This window comes from Sminthopsis crassicaudata, chromosome 1 (genome assembly GCF_048593235.1).
Source record: "Sminthopsis crassicaudata isolate SCR6 chromosome 1, ASM4859323v1, whole genome shotgun sequence".
Taxonomy (NCBI): Eukaryota; Metazoa; Chordata; class Mammalia; order Dasyuromorphia; family Dasyuridae; genus Sminthopsis; species Sminthopsis crassicaudata.
In genome coordinates this window covers 38,926,472-38,947,132 of record NC_133617.1, presented here as the reverse complement: position 1 = coordinate 38,947,132, position 20,661 = coordinate 38,926,472, and the positions used below count along the sequence as shown (strand labels likewise).

General features: G+C 35.9%; 1 protein-coding gene and 1 long non-coding RNA gene across 2 annotated transcripts in view; one reads left to right on the top strand and one right to left on the bottom strand.

Moving 5' to 3' along the window:
- Positions 1-20,661, bottom strand: part of TMEM132C (transmembrane protein 132C) — a 525,373-nt gene that overhangs the window by 119,339 nt on the left and 385,373 nt on the right. The window contains exon 4 of the mRNA XM_074299414.1: positions 18,357-18,540. Within this exon, the coding sequence (XP_074155515.1) occupies positions 18,357-18,540 (184 nt within the window). The remainder of the gene's footprint in view (positions 1-18,356; positions 18,541-20,661) is intronic.
- LOC141560753 (uncharacterized) lies at positions 965-7,975 on the top strand. The gene is made up of 2 exons (XR_012487805.1): positions 965-1,254; positions 6,457-7,975. It is a non-coding gene; the product is annotated as an uncharacterized LOC141560753 (long non-coding RNA).

The following is a 20,661-nucleotide window of genomic DNA, read 5'->3' as shown; positions in this document are numbered from 1 at the left end:
TATAGCAAATCTAATCCTTCTTACACAAATAGCTTGCTGGTATTTGAACACTATGGGGTGTTCAAATATAGGTCCCTCCTGGATGATCTCTTTTTTTAAGGCTAGACTTTCTCAATTTGTTTAAGTATTCTTCATACTGTATAGATTCAAGGACCTTCACCATTTTGGATGCTCTTTTTTGGATACTCTCCTGTTTATCAAAGTACTTAAAATTATAGCTTCTAATAGTCTGACTATGGTAAAGCATCTTCTTATTTCTGGAAGCTATGAAGTTTTCTTTTCTCTTCTTTTTCTTTCTTTTTTTTTCTGAGGCAATTGGGGTTAAGTGACTTGCCCAGGTTCACACAACTATGAAGTGTTAAGTGTCTGAGGCCAGATTTGAACTCAGATTCTCTTGACTTCAGGACTAGTGCTGTGTCCACTGCACCATCCAACTGCCCCAAACTATGAGGTTTTCAATATATCCCAAGATTATATTAGCTTTTTTGGCTGCCACATCACAATGTTGACTCACATTGTGCATGCACTCCAGTGAAACATTCAGTTGTTTTTCAGACAAAAATAGCTGCTACGTCTCTCCCTAATATGTCTCTTTGAAGATTATCTTTTTAATCTTAGCATAAATCTTTCCACTTATCCTTTCTGAAATTCATATAATTAGATTCAGCTGAATGTTTTAGCCTGCCCCCCCCCCCATCTCTAGGAAAACACAATACAGGTTTCCTTGATTCTTCATCCAAAAAACCAGGGGAAAGGGGATAGAAAGTAGAATATGGGGACAAGTAGATGGATTTGGAGTTCAGAAGACCTGGGTTCAAAACCCTATACTTACTTATCTGTGTTTGAGGGTAAGTAATCACTTTTCTATTTTCATTGGGGTTGTATTCTGCAATGATGAATATATTACCTTCACTAATGAAATCACAGATTCTTGAATCATTGAAGAAAAGCAGAGTAGCACAGTGTGGTGGATACTTTTACCTCAACAGGTGTCAACCCAGGTGTTTCCTTTCTCATGACTCCTTCCTTGAACATCTCCCCATTCTCAGTGGAAAATCTATCTCTCCTCAAAATTTCCTAGAGGTTTCTTTGAGCTATTCCTTTGCATCCTGAGATCTCACTTGACCTTCTGGCATATTTATCTCTGTGCATAATTTTCACCCTCACAGTGCGCAGACCCAGATTGAAGCCTGATGTAAAGACTTTCTCACAATGAAAGCTCGTCCAAAGAGGAATGGGCTGTCCGTAGAGACGGTGAGTTATCTCTCAATGGAAATTTTTGAATAGAAGTTAGATAAGAAGAAGCAGAATTTGGTTCCCAGGCTGGTTCACTCCCCACTATTCTACAATGTCTTTTTGGTAAACCATAGATTAAAAAACAAATGAGAAGGAAAAAATAATAATTTTCACCCTCTTTGATTGGAATTCCCTTGGGGGCAGGTTCTGTTTTATTTTTCATCTTTGAATACCCAGTGTCTAATAGATTGCTTATCACATAGTTAAGTGATTAATAAATGCTGGTGGACTTGGAATATTTATTAAGTATTAATAATAAAAGAATGCAGTGGAACTTTTGAAATGAGTTAATGAAACTTGATGTAAAAGTGTTCTCAACACATTTGCACAAGTAAATAGAACCTCCATCTCATAATTTGCACAGCCATGGAGAGCCAAAAATTGACTTCACCAAGAAGACTAAAATTTTAGGTGAGATTTAATGATTAGGAAACAGGTTTCTAATTAACTTCTTCCATTACTATTAAATTCAATCCTTTCTTCTATCAACCTCCCCATCCTATTTTATTCTGTTATGTTTTTACAAAACATGTTGAATATATAGATTTTAATAAGGTGGGACACTAGAAAAGCCTATGTAAATGAGAATTTATTTTTGTAGAAAACTGAAAGAAAAGCTTGGTACCAATTAATGTTATTTGGACAAATGATAGACAGATGGGGGAATGGGATTTTCTGTCTTTTTTGAAATAGCTCATTGAACCAGCAAGGACTTTAGAGGTGCAGAAAATGTGTTTGCTACGTGCACTCAGCTCTTTCCCTTACAATAAAGTGGCTGCCCTGTTATCTGGTTACTTTCACTGTCTGGTAGAAAATGCTTCCATCCTCCATTCATCCTGTGCAATAATTAAAACACAATCCCACTGGGTGGATTACTGTGGAACTCTTCCTGATGTTTAATGAACTTGGAGAAGAACTTAGAGAAACACATTAATAAAATAAGCTTGGAGGAAAAAAATATAGATTTCCTCATTAAAAGTAAGTAGTGCATACATTTCTCCTAAAGTTTTCAGCATGAAATTAATTTATGGAACAGAACTGGACATGACAAAGAGACAAAAGGATGATGATGATGGTTACTATCATCCAGCTAGCACTTCACAGATCATAGATTTAGATCAGGAAGGGATCTTAGAATTATTAAAGCCTGATTTCCTTACTTTACAGATAAAGAAATGAAGATTCAATGAGATTAAGCATCTCAGATGTAGTGTGTCAAAAAGAGAATTTGAACCTAGGTCTTCCTAATTTCCAGTCTGAGTTTTTATCTGTTCCTCCATGTTGTCTTCCCACAATCTACTATATATATTTGGGAAAAATGTATTCAATTTCAGTTTCTGTATCTTTCAATGGTCTACTGCAATGTCCTGAAAGTCACTTGAGACAATATGACTTTAAAGTTCATAGGGGGCAGAACAAGGATCAATCAGAGTGTCAGATTTGGAGTAAAAATCTTGATACCGATTTATTACCAATTAAATTTCTGAATAATCTTGGATGGGGCAGCGAGGTAGCACGATGGAAAGAGCACCAAGTCAGGAGTCAGAGTCATTTTCATGAGTTCAAATCTGGCCTTAGACTTTGATTAGCTGTATGATCCTGGGAAAGCCAATTAAATCTAGTTGCCTTGGTTTCCTCATCTGTAAAATGAGCTGGAAAGGAAATGGCAAACCATTACAGTTTCATTGCCAAGAAAACCTCAAATGGGGTTACAAAGAGTTGGACACAGCTAAAACAACTGTACAACAACAACAACAACAACAAATGATTTTGGACATACTGTTTAACCATTCTGAGTGCTTATTTATCTGAAAAATTACGGAGTTGTACTAGATGATCTCTATGGTTACTTCTAGCTTGAAGTATAGGATTTATGAGATGCATTTATCTCTCTTATCAAAGACTCTTTAAAAGTTTTTGATAGTAGATTCACTATACCTAAGAAAGTCTTGTGAACTTAGATCATCCTCAGATAATGAATATATAAACATTACCTCCAACCCAGTGGGACTCAGGATCATCTCCAGGACATCATGAGGCACTGAGAGGAGAATTCAGGGAAGAAATAATACAATTGCAGATGGGAGATGTATCACTATGTGAGAAACAGTGAGAAGGATAGTATGGCTGGACTACAACCACGGTCCATTTTACTGTTATAGAGTGCATTGAGGTAGGTGATGTGCAAAAAGACTGGAAATATGGGAGGTGAGGGGGTCGAGTTGTATAAAGAACTCAGTGTCAAACAAAGTATTTCCCATTTGACCCTGAAGGTAAGAAAGAACTATTGGAGTTTATTTATGACATAGTAAGACCTGAGTTTAGGAAAATCACCTTGGTAGCTGACTAAGTGATGGATTGTTTGGGAGAGAATTTAAGGTAGAGAGAGCAATTAGGAGACTGCTGTAATTAGTCCAGACAAGATGTAATAGAGTTCAGTCTCATTCAATCATTGCATCAGAGATGCAATCTGGGTTGCCTCAGATTGGCTGATTTGGTTCTTAACAGAGAATAGTTTTGTTCCTTTTCTCTGTCATCACATCCTAGCCACCCTGCCCTCCCACCAAACTGCCACCTCCATTTTTCTTCCAGATATCAAACACAGCACACCAAATGGAAGAATGAAAATACAAATACACAAATTACTAGTTGGTTGCCTTCCCATCCTAAGTACTTTGGGGAAGGCAGTTAGTATTTTGAGAAGGATTTATGAAATGTTTAGATCCTGTGTTGAAAACCCTGAGGATATAAGAAAAGGCAAAGACATTTGATACTCTTTGGGAAATCACATGCTAATGGTGGAGACAAAATGTGAATAACTATGTACATACATGATCTATAATGTAAATGGGAGGGAATCCTAATTTTAGAAGGAAGGCACTATCAGTGGGCTGATGTTTGCATAGTCATAGACCAAGAAAGCCAGAGAAAGAGGTAAAGAGGGCAAGAATTCTGAATATGGTGGAAAGTCAGTAACAAGGAACCAAATCAAAAAATGAAATGTTGTGTTTGAGGAACATGTAGAAAGCAGTTATCACTGGATCAAAGAAGGGAGTAAACCATAAGAACAAAAGGAAGGGACTGGGTTGTAAAGGGTCTTTAAAACAAACATACACATACTCCCATTGGGAACACGGTTTAGGAATCTCTTCTGAACCCGAGAGGTGGCTACAAACAGAGGTATGGCTTCAAATAATCCCTGGTGCTTTTAGACACCAAGACACCACTAGCTTAATTATAGCAAGGAATGTCTTTTTTGCATCAATTGATGCTATTTATTTTATTTAATTTTTTATTTTTAAAACACACGCAAAGATAGCTTTCAACATTCACCCTTTGGAACTTTTGTTTCCAAATTTTTTCTTCCTCTCTTCCTCCTACCCCTTTCCCTAGACAACAAGCAATCCAATATATGTTAAATATGTGCAATTCTTCTATACACATCTCCACAATCATTATGCTGCATAAGAAAAATCAGATCAAAAAGAAAAAAAAATGAGAAAGAAAACAAAAAGCAAGCAAACAACAAAAAAGATGAAAACACCATGTTGTGATCTACACTCAGTACCCACAGTTCCCTCTCTGGATATAGATGGCTCTCTGCATCACAAGTCCATTATAATTCTTACAATCTAATATTTGTATGGGACAAAGAAATGGCTCCAGAGCTTTCCTTTCTGCAAATGAGACATTTCACTTCTCCCAATGGATTCCTCTTTCTGTGGGATCATTTAAAATGAATTCATTCATAGATTCATACTCTAATATATTTCAAATTAGCAACATAATTGGGATAAATTAGAAAAATCAGAAAAGTAAGGCTCTGACTCTCATTTATGATCTCATCACTCTCCACCAAAATTGATCAAATCAGAAATTTGGCAGTGAACTTCACATATTATTTTATAGAATTATTGAGTATTGAAGTGGACAGAACTTCAGAGATAATCTACTCCAAAAGCTGATGTTTTATACGTAAGGAAATTGAAGTTCAGGAAGGGGAAAGTAGCTTTCCTAATAAGTAGTAGATTTGAAACTCATACCTAGGTCTTTTGGCCCTGAACCCATTGAAATTTCCATTATACCATTTTACTACCTCTATCAGTAGGGCAATATTGTGTGTAAAGGAGGATTTTTAACTAAGTCTTTATTTCTTTTATTTTTAACCACTTGCCTATGTCCCATCTTTGACACTTACCACCCATGACGCCACGGGTATGTCTCTTGACTTTTCAGAAGCTGACAAAGTAGAAAGAGCATTGGCTTAGAATTTAGAGGATTCACATTCAAACCCTAGATTTTCCACTAATTGCTATATGATCTTGGGTAAGGTACTTTCCTTTCCTTGGCCTTAGTTTCCCCAGCTGTAAAATGAGGGGGCCGAATTCATTGCCTTTTATGATATTTTTTGGCTCCCAGTTGATGATGTCTCATCTATAAAATGAGAATCATAACATGGGTACTGCTGACCTCACAGAGCTGAAGTGAGGAAAATGTTTTGCCAGCTTTAAATCCTATGTCAGTGTGAGTTATGATTATTGTTATTAGCAGTATTATTTTCCCCATGTCACTTCAGAGGGCTGTATTTATACCCTCATAAAAATACAGAGGCATTAAATTCAATAAAAATGGAACAAATACAATTCAGGCTTCAGGAAAACTTGGTATTATGGCTATGTAGGGAGGCACTTGATATTATTCCTTATTCCTGGGTATTCAGTTCAGCTCTAGGCACAAAAGCCAGACTTTATAAAGCTGTTCAGTGTCTGGACTAACTAGAATTCTGAAACAGACCCGAGGGCTACAGACTTAGTTATTTAAAATCTTCCTAGGGCATAGCCAGTTTTCAGTGAGACAAACCTAACTTCCCCTTTCAATTCAGTGAAACATTTTTCATATGTCACAAGGGAATCCCGGGCATATACCATTTTTTTCTAGTTAGTTTACTGTTTCATTAATATATTAATACCTCATGTCCTCTGTGATTTGCCCTTCTGTGGCTACATGTGGGGGAAGGTATCGAGGATACACTACCCTCATCCTACAACTTTGTTATGAATGCCAAATGCTGCTTTTGATATCTCTAATGCTTTAATCTTTAACCAGACAAGCAGTGAAGAATGGGATATAACTTTAATCTTCTTTTGTTCTTCATGCTAGTACCAACCATGTGAGTGGGACAGAGGTGCATTGTGAACGCAGAGCAACAAAGAAACCCCTGAATATTTCTTCATACCATGATGAGGACACAGTGTGATGACATCAAAGACCAAGCACCATACTTCATGCCCTGCACCTACACTTCTAATTGTCCTTAATTCCTAAAAATGTCACCAACCACTCTCTACACAACCAAACACACCAGGTTGCAATCAATCTTAGCAGCCCAAGTAGTACTTGGGTTGGAATCCCCATTATAATATACTCAACAAAGGATCAACCAATCAATACCTGAAGACCACCAATGAGTGAGAAGCCATCATCTCCCAAGAAAATCAATTCCACAGTTGGACAGCTCTAATTGTTAGGAAGTTAATTTTTATTTAAATTCACCTCTTTGTAACTGCTACCTGTTTCTTCCTGGTTCCTCTCTCTGGGGCCCAAAGGAGCAAATTTAATCCCATTTACCAGTGACAATTCTTCAAATATTTGACTAGTTATCATGTTTTCCCTGAGTCTTCTCCAGGATGAACAATCTGTTCTCCCTCCCTAGCAAATCCTCAAATGATCTGGAAGCACCACCTAGATGCTCTCTTCTAAGAGCATTCCAACTTGTTTATGTCTTTTCAAAATTATGGTAACAGGAATGAAATGTAATAGTCCAAATGTGGTCTGGCCAGGGCTAAGTACAGTGTTACTATCGACTATATTCTTGGAGGCTATTCCTTTTTCAAAGCAGCCCAAACTCTCACAGGACTTTCTGGCTGCTCTATCATATTATTTACTTATTCATATTGAGCTTGTAGGCAATTAAAATACATGATATATCAAATTGTTCTAAGACTTTTTTTTTTTGATATTGTGTATATTTTCCATTCATTCATCTTTATCTATACAGATAATGGTTGGTCTCCACAAGTACTAACCAGATGGCTGTAAATACCCTTCCTCATAATTTTTTTTGATATCCTAATATTCATAATCATCTTTGTGGATATTCTGTTACAATAAACTTCCTAACACTATCCATGGCAGGGAGAGTTGCTAAGAAGACATCTTATCTTCTCTGTGATGCTATTGCCTTCAAGCTCCTTAGCTTCCCAGTCTCCTGACCCTTATAGACCTTAGCAATCCAGTCACCATCATTTTTGGTGCACCAGTCCAAACTCTTAACTTAGAAATTTTGATTTTAGATAGAAATGGAAAAAAAGATCTTTTTGATTAAATATAATCACCAGTCTTTGGACTTTTCCAGTTACCCTTCTTCCAACTCTTTACTTCAGTTGTGAATACCTACTTTCCCTAATTACCTTATATTTATTTTATTTATATTAGTTTGTAATTATTCTGTACTTATTTATATCCTTATCTCCCTTCTTAGAAAGTGAACTCCTTGAAAGCAGATGATGTGGTGAAAGCAGATTATTTATTTATTTATTTTTATTTAGCATTACTTCTGTGTTTATTATAGTGTCTAGCACATAGTAAGCGTTTAATAAATGTTGCCTGACAAAGTAAATTGCTTGAAAGTAGTGATTATTTCATTCTTTAGTACTGTACCTAGTGCACAACAGGTATTTAATAAATGCTTGTTGATTGCCGCTATTGAACTATATTCTTTGTTTAAAGGTAATCTCTAGTATCTCTTTCTTTCTCTCTTTCTCTCTTTCTCTCGTTCTTTCTTTCTTTCTTTTTCTGAGGCTGGGGTTAAGTGACTTGCCCAGGGTCACACAGCTAGGAAGTGTTAAGTGTCTGAGACCACATTTGAACTCAGGTCCTCCTGAATTCAAGGCTGGTGCTCTGTCCACTGCGCTACCTAGCTGCCCCTCTAGTATTTCTTTTGAGAGTCTTGGTACTTTTGAATAGAAACTCTTGGGTTATTGGAGACTATTTAGGGAATAGCCTATCTATATTCCTTTATACAATGCAAAAGATGTTCTTTTTCTAGCACTTTAATATAATTATTAAAAAGAAATGACATTGATGTAGTACTTTATAGCTTATAATGTATCTTCTGTTCATTTATCCATCCTTTTACCCATCCACCCAGTCATTCAAAAAGCATTTATTTAGTAGCTACCTTTAGATTTAGAAAGACCCATATTCAGGTCCTGAACTTGAACCATCTCGATTTTGTGGCCAAGCAGACCATTTGACTTCTCAATGTTCTAGGCAGCTCTCTAGGATTATAAATTGTGATGAAGTTACCAATACCAAATTTACATTGACAGAAGAGGTTTCTGGAATTCACTTGATGACTTCTAAAGTCCCTTACAATTCTAAATCTATGGTCCTTTGATTTTATACCAATAAAATCCTAGATTCAGTTCTTCTCCTTATCCCTATTCTGCTTTATGGTCAAGTGCTATCTTAGGTTCTGGAGATATAATGGCAAAAGGCATAATAATTCCTACCCACAATTTAGTTGAGCAAAAATGACCTATACATAAGAAATATTCTCTCCCTCCCTTTTTATTTTCTCCCTCTCTCCCTTACTCCATTTCTTTTTGTCTCTATCTCTGTGTATCTCTCTTGTCTCTGTCTCTCTTTATCTCTTTTGGAATCTCTCTCTTTCTCTCCCCCCTCTCTCTTATCCATCCTTTCCACCATATATCAAAGAAAAAACCAAAGAGCTCAAATTTACAGATGAGGAATGGAAGCCCTAAAAGGGTAAGTAACCTTCCCATGACCACACAGCTGATATAGCTGATACTGAATCTGAACTCAGATCTGCAAATTCCAGTATTGGCATACTATCCATTATGTCACAATGCATCTTGGGAGGAACTGCAGTTTCATAAGTCTTGTTGAAAACTTGTGAACAATACTGTTGAATTCAGCCCCTAAGGGCTAATGAAGGAAAAATGAATTTCTTACAGTCTATTTTCTCTAGGGAAATCCAGGCTGGAAGCTTTCAATGACCTTGCCTTGGCTCCTAGTGATCTCAAAGTCACCTAGTCAATAAAAAATAGAAGTGGGAGGGGGAAAGGAACCACACAAACTACTGGACTGACAGAAGATACTCCACAGTCTAAAACAATGGAGACATGAATTTCAATCCCTGGAGAGTTTTATTGATCCAGACTCATTTTCTGAATAAAGGAAGAGTCACTAAGAAAATGACAAAGAGGAAGTAAATACACAAAAAAAATATTGTGTCAATTTATTCCCCCGTGGAGCCAATCACCATTCCTGTGCCCAGTGAACCTGAAGATTTTTTCCTCAATTTCATAAAACACAAAAGAGACATTAAAATGATAGGATCATAGATATTAAAGGGATCTCAGAAGCCATCCACTCAAAACCCCTCATTTTATAGTTGCGGAAACCGTGGCCCAGGAAATGGTATCACATAGGTAATTAAGGAACAGAGCTGGAATTTAAAACTAGGTAATCCTGGATCCAATCCTATGCTCCTTTCACAGCATATCACACTACTTATAATTCATTCTGGAAAGTTTTTGATTGATAGGGATTTTTTTTTCATGTTCTTCATTTATAAAGGTAGTTTCAAATGCCTGACAATAGGGATCCCATCTGGATTTTCTTTAACCCTTCTGTCTTCTCTTTTCCCTATGATATATGATAGTGTTCCAATGCCCTCTACCTTGATAACTAAACAAGGACTTAAGTCATCCATCACACAATGTAGATTGACAATCAAATTCAATATGGATCTCTCTAGGTATTGCCAGAGACTCTTGGGTAACAAAAACCCATTCTCTTTCAAATGCCTGGTGCTCTGAGTTGAGCAGATACTACTGGAGGAAAATAAAGAAAAAAACAAGGAATTGAGGTGGGTAATGATGGAGCCAAACAAACTTTAGCATCTTTCCAGTACCTTTTCTATATAATATTTATTTTTAGTGATGAAAGCGGGGACAGTTAACCTTAGAAAATCTTCTGAAGCATGTGTTTTTGTTATTGCTGTTGCTGCTGCTGTTGTTTTGAGTGTTATTTAGTTCTGAGTCAAGGAATAATATAGTCTTCAAAGTATTAAAAATGAATATTGCTCGGAATGGGAAAGAGAGGAGCATGGTGGATGAGAGTAGATTGTGAATTAAATTGTAAATAAATAAATGTGAAGAAGAAACAGTATAGAAGATAATCATCCAAAAAATGTACCAAAAAAAGCAATGGTTAGCTGTCAGAGTAGATATAGAGTGTTTGTCTCAGAGCCAGGAAGATACTAGTTCAAATCCTGATTTACATACTTAATAGGTGTGTGATGCTGGGTAAGTCATCTAACCTCTGTCAATATTAGTTTTTTTAATCTCTAAAATGAGGGGGCTGGAAAATGTGGCCTCCAATAACTTTTCCAGTTCGAAATTTATGACAGTCTGATGATGGGCTCAAAAGGGGAAAATAAAAGCTAATCAGCAAACTGTTGGTGCATTCCACTGGTATTTTCATGATGTCAAGAGAAATCAAAGAAGACAGTGAACAGTATTCATTGATAGCTTGTTATTGAGGGGCATTGCAGTGGACACTCAATCATAATGGACAAAAATGTGTTTCTTTGTCTTTTTTAATTAATTCAAATTTGTGGTCTCATGAAGGTTAGTCATGGTTCAACAGTACAATAAATAAGTAAAAGGAAAAAAGGAAATGGTAGTTTTGAGAGTGGGCATTTTTCAAATAAAACTAGTTCAAGGGGAAAGTGTCATTTGGAAAGCTCCTGCAGCTATATGTTTATTTCCTAAGATAATTTAGGATATTTCATCCTCTTTATTTCTTTTCATGGGACTAGGAAGCTGATAGAGGAATGGGGAATCAGGGCCACCGATGAATTGTCTAATTCATTTCTAACTCTTTATATGTGTCTAACCCCAGTAGTGCTTGCAGAATCTTCTGATTAGGGGAGAGAATTTTCCCACTGGGGTAAATTTCTTGTCTAGAAGTATTTCATGTTGCTTCATTTTAAAAATTCTAAAAATTTTTGGGAGCATGGGAACAATTGCAGCCACTAACTCCCATGACTCACTGGATGACTCCCATCTCACTTTTTAATGACATTAACCTAATTGTTTAGAGAAATCCAACTACCCAGTTTACTGCTCCAGTCTGACACCATGAGGCTGATGTTTTGGGGTTCCTACTTTGAGCTCTGGGAGTTTTTCAATGCCCCTTATTCTAATTTAGAATCCATTATTTCAATCTCAAGAAATTTACTATAGGGGGTAGACCTTGGTTTCAGAATAGAAGAAAAAGCCTTGGACTAGAAGTCAGGAGATCTGTTTTGCCTAGTCCTTACCGTGCTCCTAACTCATTGTGTGACATGGTCAAAACACTTCATCTTCTTGACCATCAGTGTCCTCAATTATAGAATAAGGAGGCTGTCCTCCATTAGAGAGGGTTTTTTTAAAATGAGATTAAATTCATTCAAATAGTACCAAAAAATTAAGTTCAAAATCACACTATTTTTTATTTAGACAATTTAATTCAATCATTCATTGAATATTTTAACTGTATACTGAACATTGACCTTAGTACCAGGCATGTGTGTTTATGTGTGAGCATGTGTGTGTGTGAACTCCAGCATGTGTATATATGAATATGTATATCTACATGTACATATGTGTGTATGTATATATATACTGTGTGCAGTGGGGAATGATAACTTCCTTTAAATATTTAAAGGATGGTTAGGTAGAGAAGGGATTATACTTGTTTCATTTGAGCCCAGAGGCCATTATCAGAAGCAATTTAAGTTACAGAGGCAAGTTTATATTTGAGGTTAAAAAAAAAAAAGAACAAAAAAAAAATACTACTCCTGTGAATAATCTGCCTTGAGAGGTGATCAGCTTCCTGTTTAAAGGGGGGACCATATGGGAGCTTTCCAATTCTGTTACAGAAGGTGTGTATTTTGTGCATGCATTGAAATTCTATAATTCTATGACTTTTGGGATGTGTAAATTATAGAGAAAAACCTAGATTTGATCATGAAGCAAATAAAACTTAACAAAAGATTTATACCAATTAACAATGAGTACTATGCCAAAGAGGAATGGGCTAATGATGGGCTCCCAACTTCACTAGTGGTATTGGGGCCAACCTTAGATGACCATGTTAAGGAGGGGATTTTTGGTCAGTTGGACCAGATGATCTCTGAAGTTCATTCCAAACATGATGTTCTATGATTCTGTGATCCTTGACATTACTTCTGGTGTTACTTTTGGATTCCATAAGATCATATAACAGGACAATGTCATATCTCAAGCAAGCATCAAGTATGTATTAAGGATCTACTATATATCATGCTTTGTACTAGGTACTCAGTTACTCCCACCATCTGCCTCCTCCACTTCTATTAATTATCTTGCTGCTCAGAGCTGAAGGAAATTATGTAACTGAGCCAACTGGGGCAACTACAAATTTGTTATCTAATCTCATTTGGGCTTTAGTAATCCTTTTATTCTTCCCTCATCACCTCCAGGAGTCCTTTTAATCCTCTTTAATCGAATCTTTATCCCCCTCCCCAACTGAAACTGCTTTTAAACCTTTACTTTTCTCATCAAGCATCCCCTACCATCCTTACTCCTGATTCTCTAATCTAAGGACCTTGCCTTAGAAATTACTGAGAAAATAGAGGGCATTTGCTGTGACCATCCTTTCTCTTCTTCAAACCCCTTGACATAATCCCTTGAACAGAAAATATAGAGAAGGAATAAAAGACAGCCAAGGATAGAGCTTTGGGGAACACCTGCCATTGGGGGTGATCCAACTATTTCTTAACCTACTGTTCTTCCTTTTCTAATGTATATTTTTTTTCTGTTTGAACCTGCTCTCTGTTCATCACTCCAATATAGAATCAAAACATTGGGATCTCCCCAATTTGAAAAAGAAACTCTGCAGGCAGTAGAATGGTATTTGAATTACACTGTAGTAGAAGATGCTTTTGCAAATATTCTAAAATAAACTCAAGTCAAAATTTATTTACAAGTGATCTTAACATAGTGAATGAATAAAGCTGTGTATGAATAATCCCTACATAAATGTGAGTTTCAACAATGCATCTTGAATTCCTTTTACTCTTTAATGTAGCCTGCTGCTGAGCAGGAGACCTTTTAGGTCAAAACACTGAATTATCCTTCTTTACTTCTGAGATGGTATACACTGCCTGACTTAGCTCAGCTTGGTTCTTTATATCTGAGGGGCAATGTTGTCTATTGTCTATTAGAGGTATAGAGTAGGAGGAACAGGAGGAAGGAGAAGGAAGGTGAGTATCGCTCTACCTTCATTTTTTTTTTAAGTCCTGCATTCAAGTTCTGGTTCAGTCATTTACTCTCTGTGTGGTCTTGGGCAATTAATATAACCTTTCCCAACCTCAATTCCTTCATTTAAAAAATGAGGAGCTTGGATTAGATTACCTTAAGGTTCCTTCTAGTGTTAAATCTATTTTTTGGTTTTGTGTTGAAAAACCTCCAAACCTCATTCAAATATATAATAGCCCCTAAATCCCAATAAATTCCATAACCTCTAGAAATGACTTCAAATGGCATCATATACAGTATGTTTATTTTCATGGATAATTGTTAAGCATTCTAAGGTACATTACAACTTAAATACTGTGTATAAATTGTATACTATGTGTATACTATATAATGTATATTATCATACATTAATATATTCTAAGGCATCCAAGTTTCTATTTTGCTCAAAGTTTTTCAATGGCTCTTTTTGGCCTTTAGGATAAAATAGGAATTTTCAGTCTGTGATTTAAAGCTCTTAATAAGCAAACTTTAATTTATACTTTGAAATACATTTCACATTTTTTTATCTTTTTACACAATCTCTCTCCCACTATCATTAATCCAGTCAATAGCTATTTACCAAATTTGACATAGCACCTCCTGTCTCCTGTGCCTTTCCAAAAACTTCAGCCATTTCTAGATTGTCCTTCTTTTTCATCTCCTCGAATACTTCAAATCTTTCAAAGTTCAGCCCAGGTGCCTCTAAATGTGAAATCTTTCTAGGTTGTAATGCTTGCTCCCTTTTAAATTCTCTCATATTTTTTCTCTCCTTATATAATGTAGCAATCCAGTAGAATGTATGCTTTTTGAGGGTAGCAACTATTATCCTTAGCCTTTGTATTTCTCTAGCACTTAACATAGTATCTGGCATATAGAAGACATTCAATAACATTTATTTTTTTTTTCTAATTGAACTAATAGTAACCAAATGTTATTGTTCATTTGTTACAGTTGTGTCCAAATTTCTGTGGCCTCATTTGGGGATTTCTTGGGAAAGATACTGGAGTAGTTTGCCATTTCCTTCTCCAGATCATTTTACAGATGAAGAAACTGAGGTAAACAGGATTAAGTAAGTGACTTGCCTAGAGTCACACAGCTAGTATCTGAAGTCAAATTAGAACTCAAAGAGGATGAATTTTCCTGAATCTGGGTCCAGTGCTCTAATCACTGAGCCACCTAGCTGCTCATACTAGATATTAGACTTTGTGTATCTGACTTCTTAAAAATATATGTACATGTAGAGATTCAATCAGTTTTACATTGTTGTGAGCCATGTTCTGTCCAAAGGAAGGGCTTCATTTGGAAGAGTGCTTCAGTATGTGATTGATATAATGATGGCATCTAAATTTCTACTGGACAAGTTTGCTTGTTTATTCATCCTATGCTATTTTATATATAATGAGTTTCTATGTCACAGTTCAGTCAGAGAGTATTGTTTAAATTCAGAAAGCAACTTGGCTCTCTTTGTGGCATTAATCATCAAAAATACATTTTTTAAGAAAATTCATTTTTGTTTATTACTATTCAACAAGCAAAATCAGTCTGAATGGCCTCTGTTTAAGTGGATTTTAGTTACATAGTACATTATGGCTTCTGCCAACTAGTGCCCAGGGAGAGGAAAACAAAACGCTGAAAAACTTTATTAAAAGAGCAGGAGTTGATTGTGGAGGCAGCTAGGTAGCATGGCGGAAAGAGTGCTACTAGATTTGGAGGTAAGATCTGAATTCAAATTCAGCCTCAGACACAGTAACTATGTGACTCTGGCCAAAGTCATTTAGTCTCTTCTTACCTCGGCCTCCTCTCTGTAACATGAGAATGATAACACTTATCTACCAAGTTTTTTGTGAAGATAAAATGAAGTAAATTTGTAAAGTATTACATAAATATTCATTATTATTATTATTGGTAGTTAGTTGGTGCAGTATATAAAGTGCTGGTCTGTAGTAAGGAAGACAAATTCATATCTGATCTCAGACATTTCTTAACTATTAGATAGATGTTGGGAAAGTTGCTTAATCTTGTTTGCCTTAGTTTCCTCATCTGTAAAATGAGCTGAAGAAGGAAATAGCAAACTACTATAGCATCTTCGTCAAGAAAATCCCAAATGGGTTGATGAAGTGTCAGACATAACTGAAAAATGACTGAACAACATTATTATTATTAATAATAATTTTCAGAGAATCTTAGGATCGAAAGAGATCTTGAAAATCATACAGTCCAACCTCTGACTGAACAAGACTTCACTTTATCAAAAACATCAAACTGCAGCCATGTAAAAGTCTAGAATGCTTCTCAAATAAAATTAAAATGTAATTGATAAATACTTAACAAAATACAAAATAAACAAAAATACAATTCAACTTAGAAGTTAATATGTGATTTTTAAAGTTAATATTTGAATTTGACACTATAGCACTAGATGATATTCTGGACAAACGGTGAGCCAGTGTTTGCTTGAAGACTTCCAATAAGGGGGAATCCTCCATAGCATTTTGATGGAAAAATATCTTGAGATTTTCAGGGCCTGCAAACTCAATATAATTCAATATGAGTCAACAGTGTTAGATTATTAAAACTCCAAAAGTGAATGGGATCTTGGGCTTCACTCAGAAAGGTTCAATTTCCAGGAATAAGAAGCAAGTTAATCCTCTATATACTGGAAGTTAGGCGGTGCATGGACAAAGCGATGAGCCAGTAGTCAGGAAAACCTGAATTCAAATCCAACCTCAGGCATTTACTAGCTGTGTAACCCTAGGCGAGTCACTTAACCCATGTGCCTCAGTTTCTTCACTTGTAAAATGAGCTGGAGGAGGAAATAGCAAACCATTCCTGCATTTTTGCCAACCTGCATGACTGAACTGAACATCAATTCTGTCCTGGTCAGAGCAGATCCCAAATCTTTTGATCTGGATCATTCTCGACCTCAGAATGAAGGAACAGACCCAGGATTGACAAAAGACCTGGAATCCTTGGCATATTTACGATCAGTTAAAGAAACTGGGTATATTTGGAGAATAAAAACTCAAGAGAGATTTTTACTATTTTCCTTAGAATATTTTAGTGGCCATCTTGTTAGAGAGAAAGTATGCTTGCTTTTTTGGCTCCAGAAGGTAGATCAATCAATCAATCAATCAACATTTATTAAGTACTTATTATATGTCAGACATCAGGGGTATAAAAAGAAGAAAAGACAGACCATATTTTTGAAGAACTTGCAATCTAAACAAGAACCAAAATGTAGAAGCCATTGGGAAGCAAATTGAAGTAAATTAAGGCTTAGTATTACAAATAAACAAACTTCCTAATGAGTGAAACTATCCCTAGGTGAAACAGGCTATCTTGGGAGGTTATCCATTTTTATAATGAGAATAGATGATCATTTCTGAGAACATTGTAGTGAGGATTCTTTTTCCCCCCAGTACGGATTGCACTCAGTGACTGCTGAGATCTCTTTCAACTAAAATTCTGTTATTCTCTCATTCAAAAAGGTACAACATCCTAACAAACTTCTTATCATTAGGACAAGACAAAAATAGAGATTACTGGAGTGGGAATGAAATTGTATTGAACCATCCATACTTTTACCCAGTCCTCACCATGGCTACTAGGACCACTCACACATAGTGACTGGTGGGGGTTGAGTATGATATAATACAATAAGCATACATTAAGGAAATCACTTAATGTTAATATTGTAAGATGTTAATATTGTTAATATTGTGTTAATATTTTAAGATGTGTTAATATTGTAAGATGATCAACTATGAATGACTTAGCTATTCCCAGTGATATAATGATCCAAGATAACTCTGAAGGACTTAACTTGAAAAATGACATCCATTCCCAGAGAATCAAAACTGATGGTGTCCAAATATAGATTGAAGCATATTTTATAAACTTCATATTTCTTGGCTTTTTATTTTGGTCTATGTTTTCTTTTATAACATGACTTATATAGAACTATGTATTGCATGAGTGAACATGTACAACCTATATTGAATTGCTTGTCTTCTCAATGGGATAGAGAAACATAGAATTTGGAATTAAATTTTTAAAATAAATATTTTAAAAATTGTTTTTACTTTAATGGGGGAAAATAAAAAGGGAGAAAAGAAACAAAAAAGGAGTCCTAGGTTTAGCTGACATGAGCTGACATGATTTCTGATCACAAGGAATTTATAGTTTAGCAGGTAGTGAAAATGCCAACATATAGTTATAATAATAATTAGAATTAACATTTACAGTTTTAAATTCCATTTACATTTATGTCCTTTAATATGTAATACTATATGGTAAGGATATGAGAGGTACACAACAGAATGTGAGGAAAGGGTAACAACCAGTGGCCAAACTAGGTGATGCATATAGTGACATAATTTTTGACTTGGCTCCCATGCTATATGGATGAACTAACAGATCTCAGACAGCTGTACAAGAACACTTGAAGAAGGTCAAATAGGAAGTCAAATAGCTATGTCATCCACTGACAAATTACAACAAATTCTGGGTTGGAGACAGGGTGATCATTTGGACAGGAAGTATCCAAAAGGAACACAAATTACATTGAGGCAAAGGGATAGGGAAAAGAGAGTGGTCAAATAAAAGGAGAACTGGTGAAAATAAAGTCCATTTGAATAAAGGTCTTACCATGGCCAAGGGAACAATTCCCACGAGGTCCTTCTGGCTGATGAAAATTTCAGAGATGGCGATGTCTGTAGTCCCCTTACGGGGATACTCTACTTGCCAGGTGATGGGCTGGGTCCCCGAAAGACTGCTGAAACTGGCAATTTCAAAGTTCATCTGTACAACCTCACTGAATAAACTACTGCTCCTGAAATTAAAGTGGAAAAAAATGCAATCAGATTGATTGTCTACCTTGGGACCATAGATTCTTCAGAGCACTGCCATGGCAAGACAAGCTTGAGCCAGTAGCCACTAAGCTAGAAAGACTAAATCCAGATGAACTCTCAACAGAGGGACAACCTTGTTCAGTTGGAGTGCTCATAATTAGAAAATGAATTTTATTACATTTTAACAATATTTTTGGCCAAAGCTATTATGAAATAACCTGGTAAGGATTGTGAACCTACATTGGTAGCAATAGTATTCACAATATTTAAATTCTAGAACTTTTGAATTCACTAGAATGGTTATAACAATCATAAGATACAAGAAAGGTCAAAGGCTGGTCCTTTTCTTGATGGATTTTACATTTCTGTTGAGGGGAAAATTAAATCTAAGGATGACAGAATAATAGATCTATCATTGTTTAATACTTATAGGCATCTCTGACTTCTGTAGAAGCTATTTGGGATTTTCTTGGCAAAGATGCTGGTGTAATTTGCCATTTCTTTCTCTACAAATTTGACAGATGAGGAAACTGAGCCAAATAGAAGGAAGTGACATAATTAGAATCTTGCCCAGTTAGGAAGTGTTTGAGGCTGGATTTGAACTCACGAAGATGAATCCCAATACTCTATGTACTATGGTACCATCTAGTTATCCAAACCCATCACTTAAAGGGCTCTAAAGACCTCTGGGTACCACTTTCACATTTTAGAGCTGAGGAAACTTGAGCTTAAAATAGTGAACTGATGCCCCTTTATCACAGCCCTTAAGTAGCAAAAACAGAATTTGAGTCCAGGTATTTCACCTCCACATCCAACACACTGTACACTCTATGTACTGTATATCAAAGGGCCATGGAAGCCTCAGCAATATCCCTCTCTTTTCACCAGAAGAAATAAGGAGGATTATGGGACTTTGGTACCAGATATAGGCCTGTGGTAGCCAAAGGCTTCTGATGCTTACCTGAAAGTAACCTGGTTGTTCTTAAGGGCTATCTCTAATGGTATACCTATCTTGATCTCTCTAGTTTCTAGTTTCCTCTCACTGAAATTACTTGGAATTTACTTTGTATGTATTTTCTGTTCAACTTCTGTGTATCTTGTTTTTATGTCTCTACCAGTATAATGTAAGTTCCTTGAGAGAAATACTTGTTTAAATTTTATCTTTGTGGTGCCAGTACCCAGAACAGAGGTTGGTATATAGTAGAGATCTAATGAATGCAGCTTGAATAAATGAATATATTCCTTGTAGCACTTTCAGGTAGGCAATCAATTATTTATTGGCACTTATCAAGAGCCACCTATGTGCCAGCCACTATGCTAATAATTATCAAGGATACAAAGAATGGCAAAAATCAGTTCTTGCCCTCAAGAGACTCACATTCTAATGAGAGGGATGAATATGAAAACAATTTGATTCATACAAAAGGGAGCTAGAAGAAATAGAAGGGAAGGAGGTAACAGCTGGGGGTCATTGTGAAAGGCCTGCACCAGGTAGAAATGGGGCTAAATATTGAGAAGTGATGACATGAACATGAAAAAGTGGAAGATTCCAAGCAAGAGGGATAGCCAGAACAAAGACATGGAGTCTAGAAACAGTGGCAGCTTAGTGTCTTAGTGGATAGACTATGCAAATTGGAACCAAGAAGTCCTAAGTTCAAATAAAGCTTCAGATATTTATTAGCTCTGTGACCTTGAATAGGTCATTTCACTTTTTTTAAACCTCCATTTCTTTCTGTGTAAAATTAGGATAATAATTGTGTCTAACTCCCAGGGTTGTTATGAGGATGAAATGAGATATTATTTGTAAAATATTTTGTAGACCTCCAATTACAATTATGGAAGATGCAGACAAGCATTTTTTAGAAAACCTACTATGTGCTAGAAACTGTGCCAACAGTTTTACTTTTGATTTTCTAAAGAGTTCTGGGAGGCAGGAGCTTATCATCATTATTATCATCATTTCTTTTTTTATTAAAGCTTTTTATTTTCAAAAAATATGCATGGATACTTTTTCAACATTGACCCTTGCAAAACCTTGTGCTCCAAATTTTTCACTCCTTCTCCCTATCCTCTCCCTAAATGGCAAGCAATCCAAAATGTTA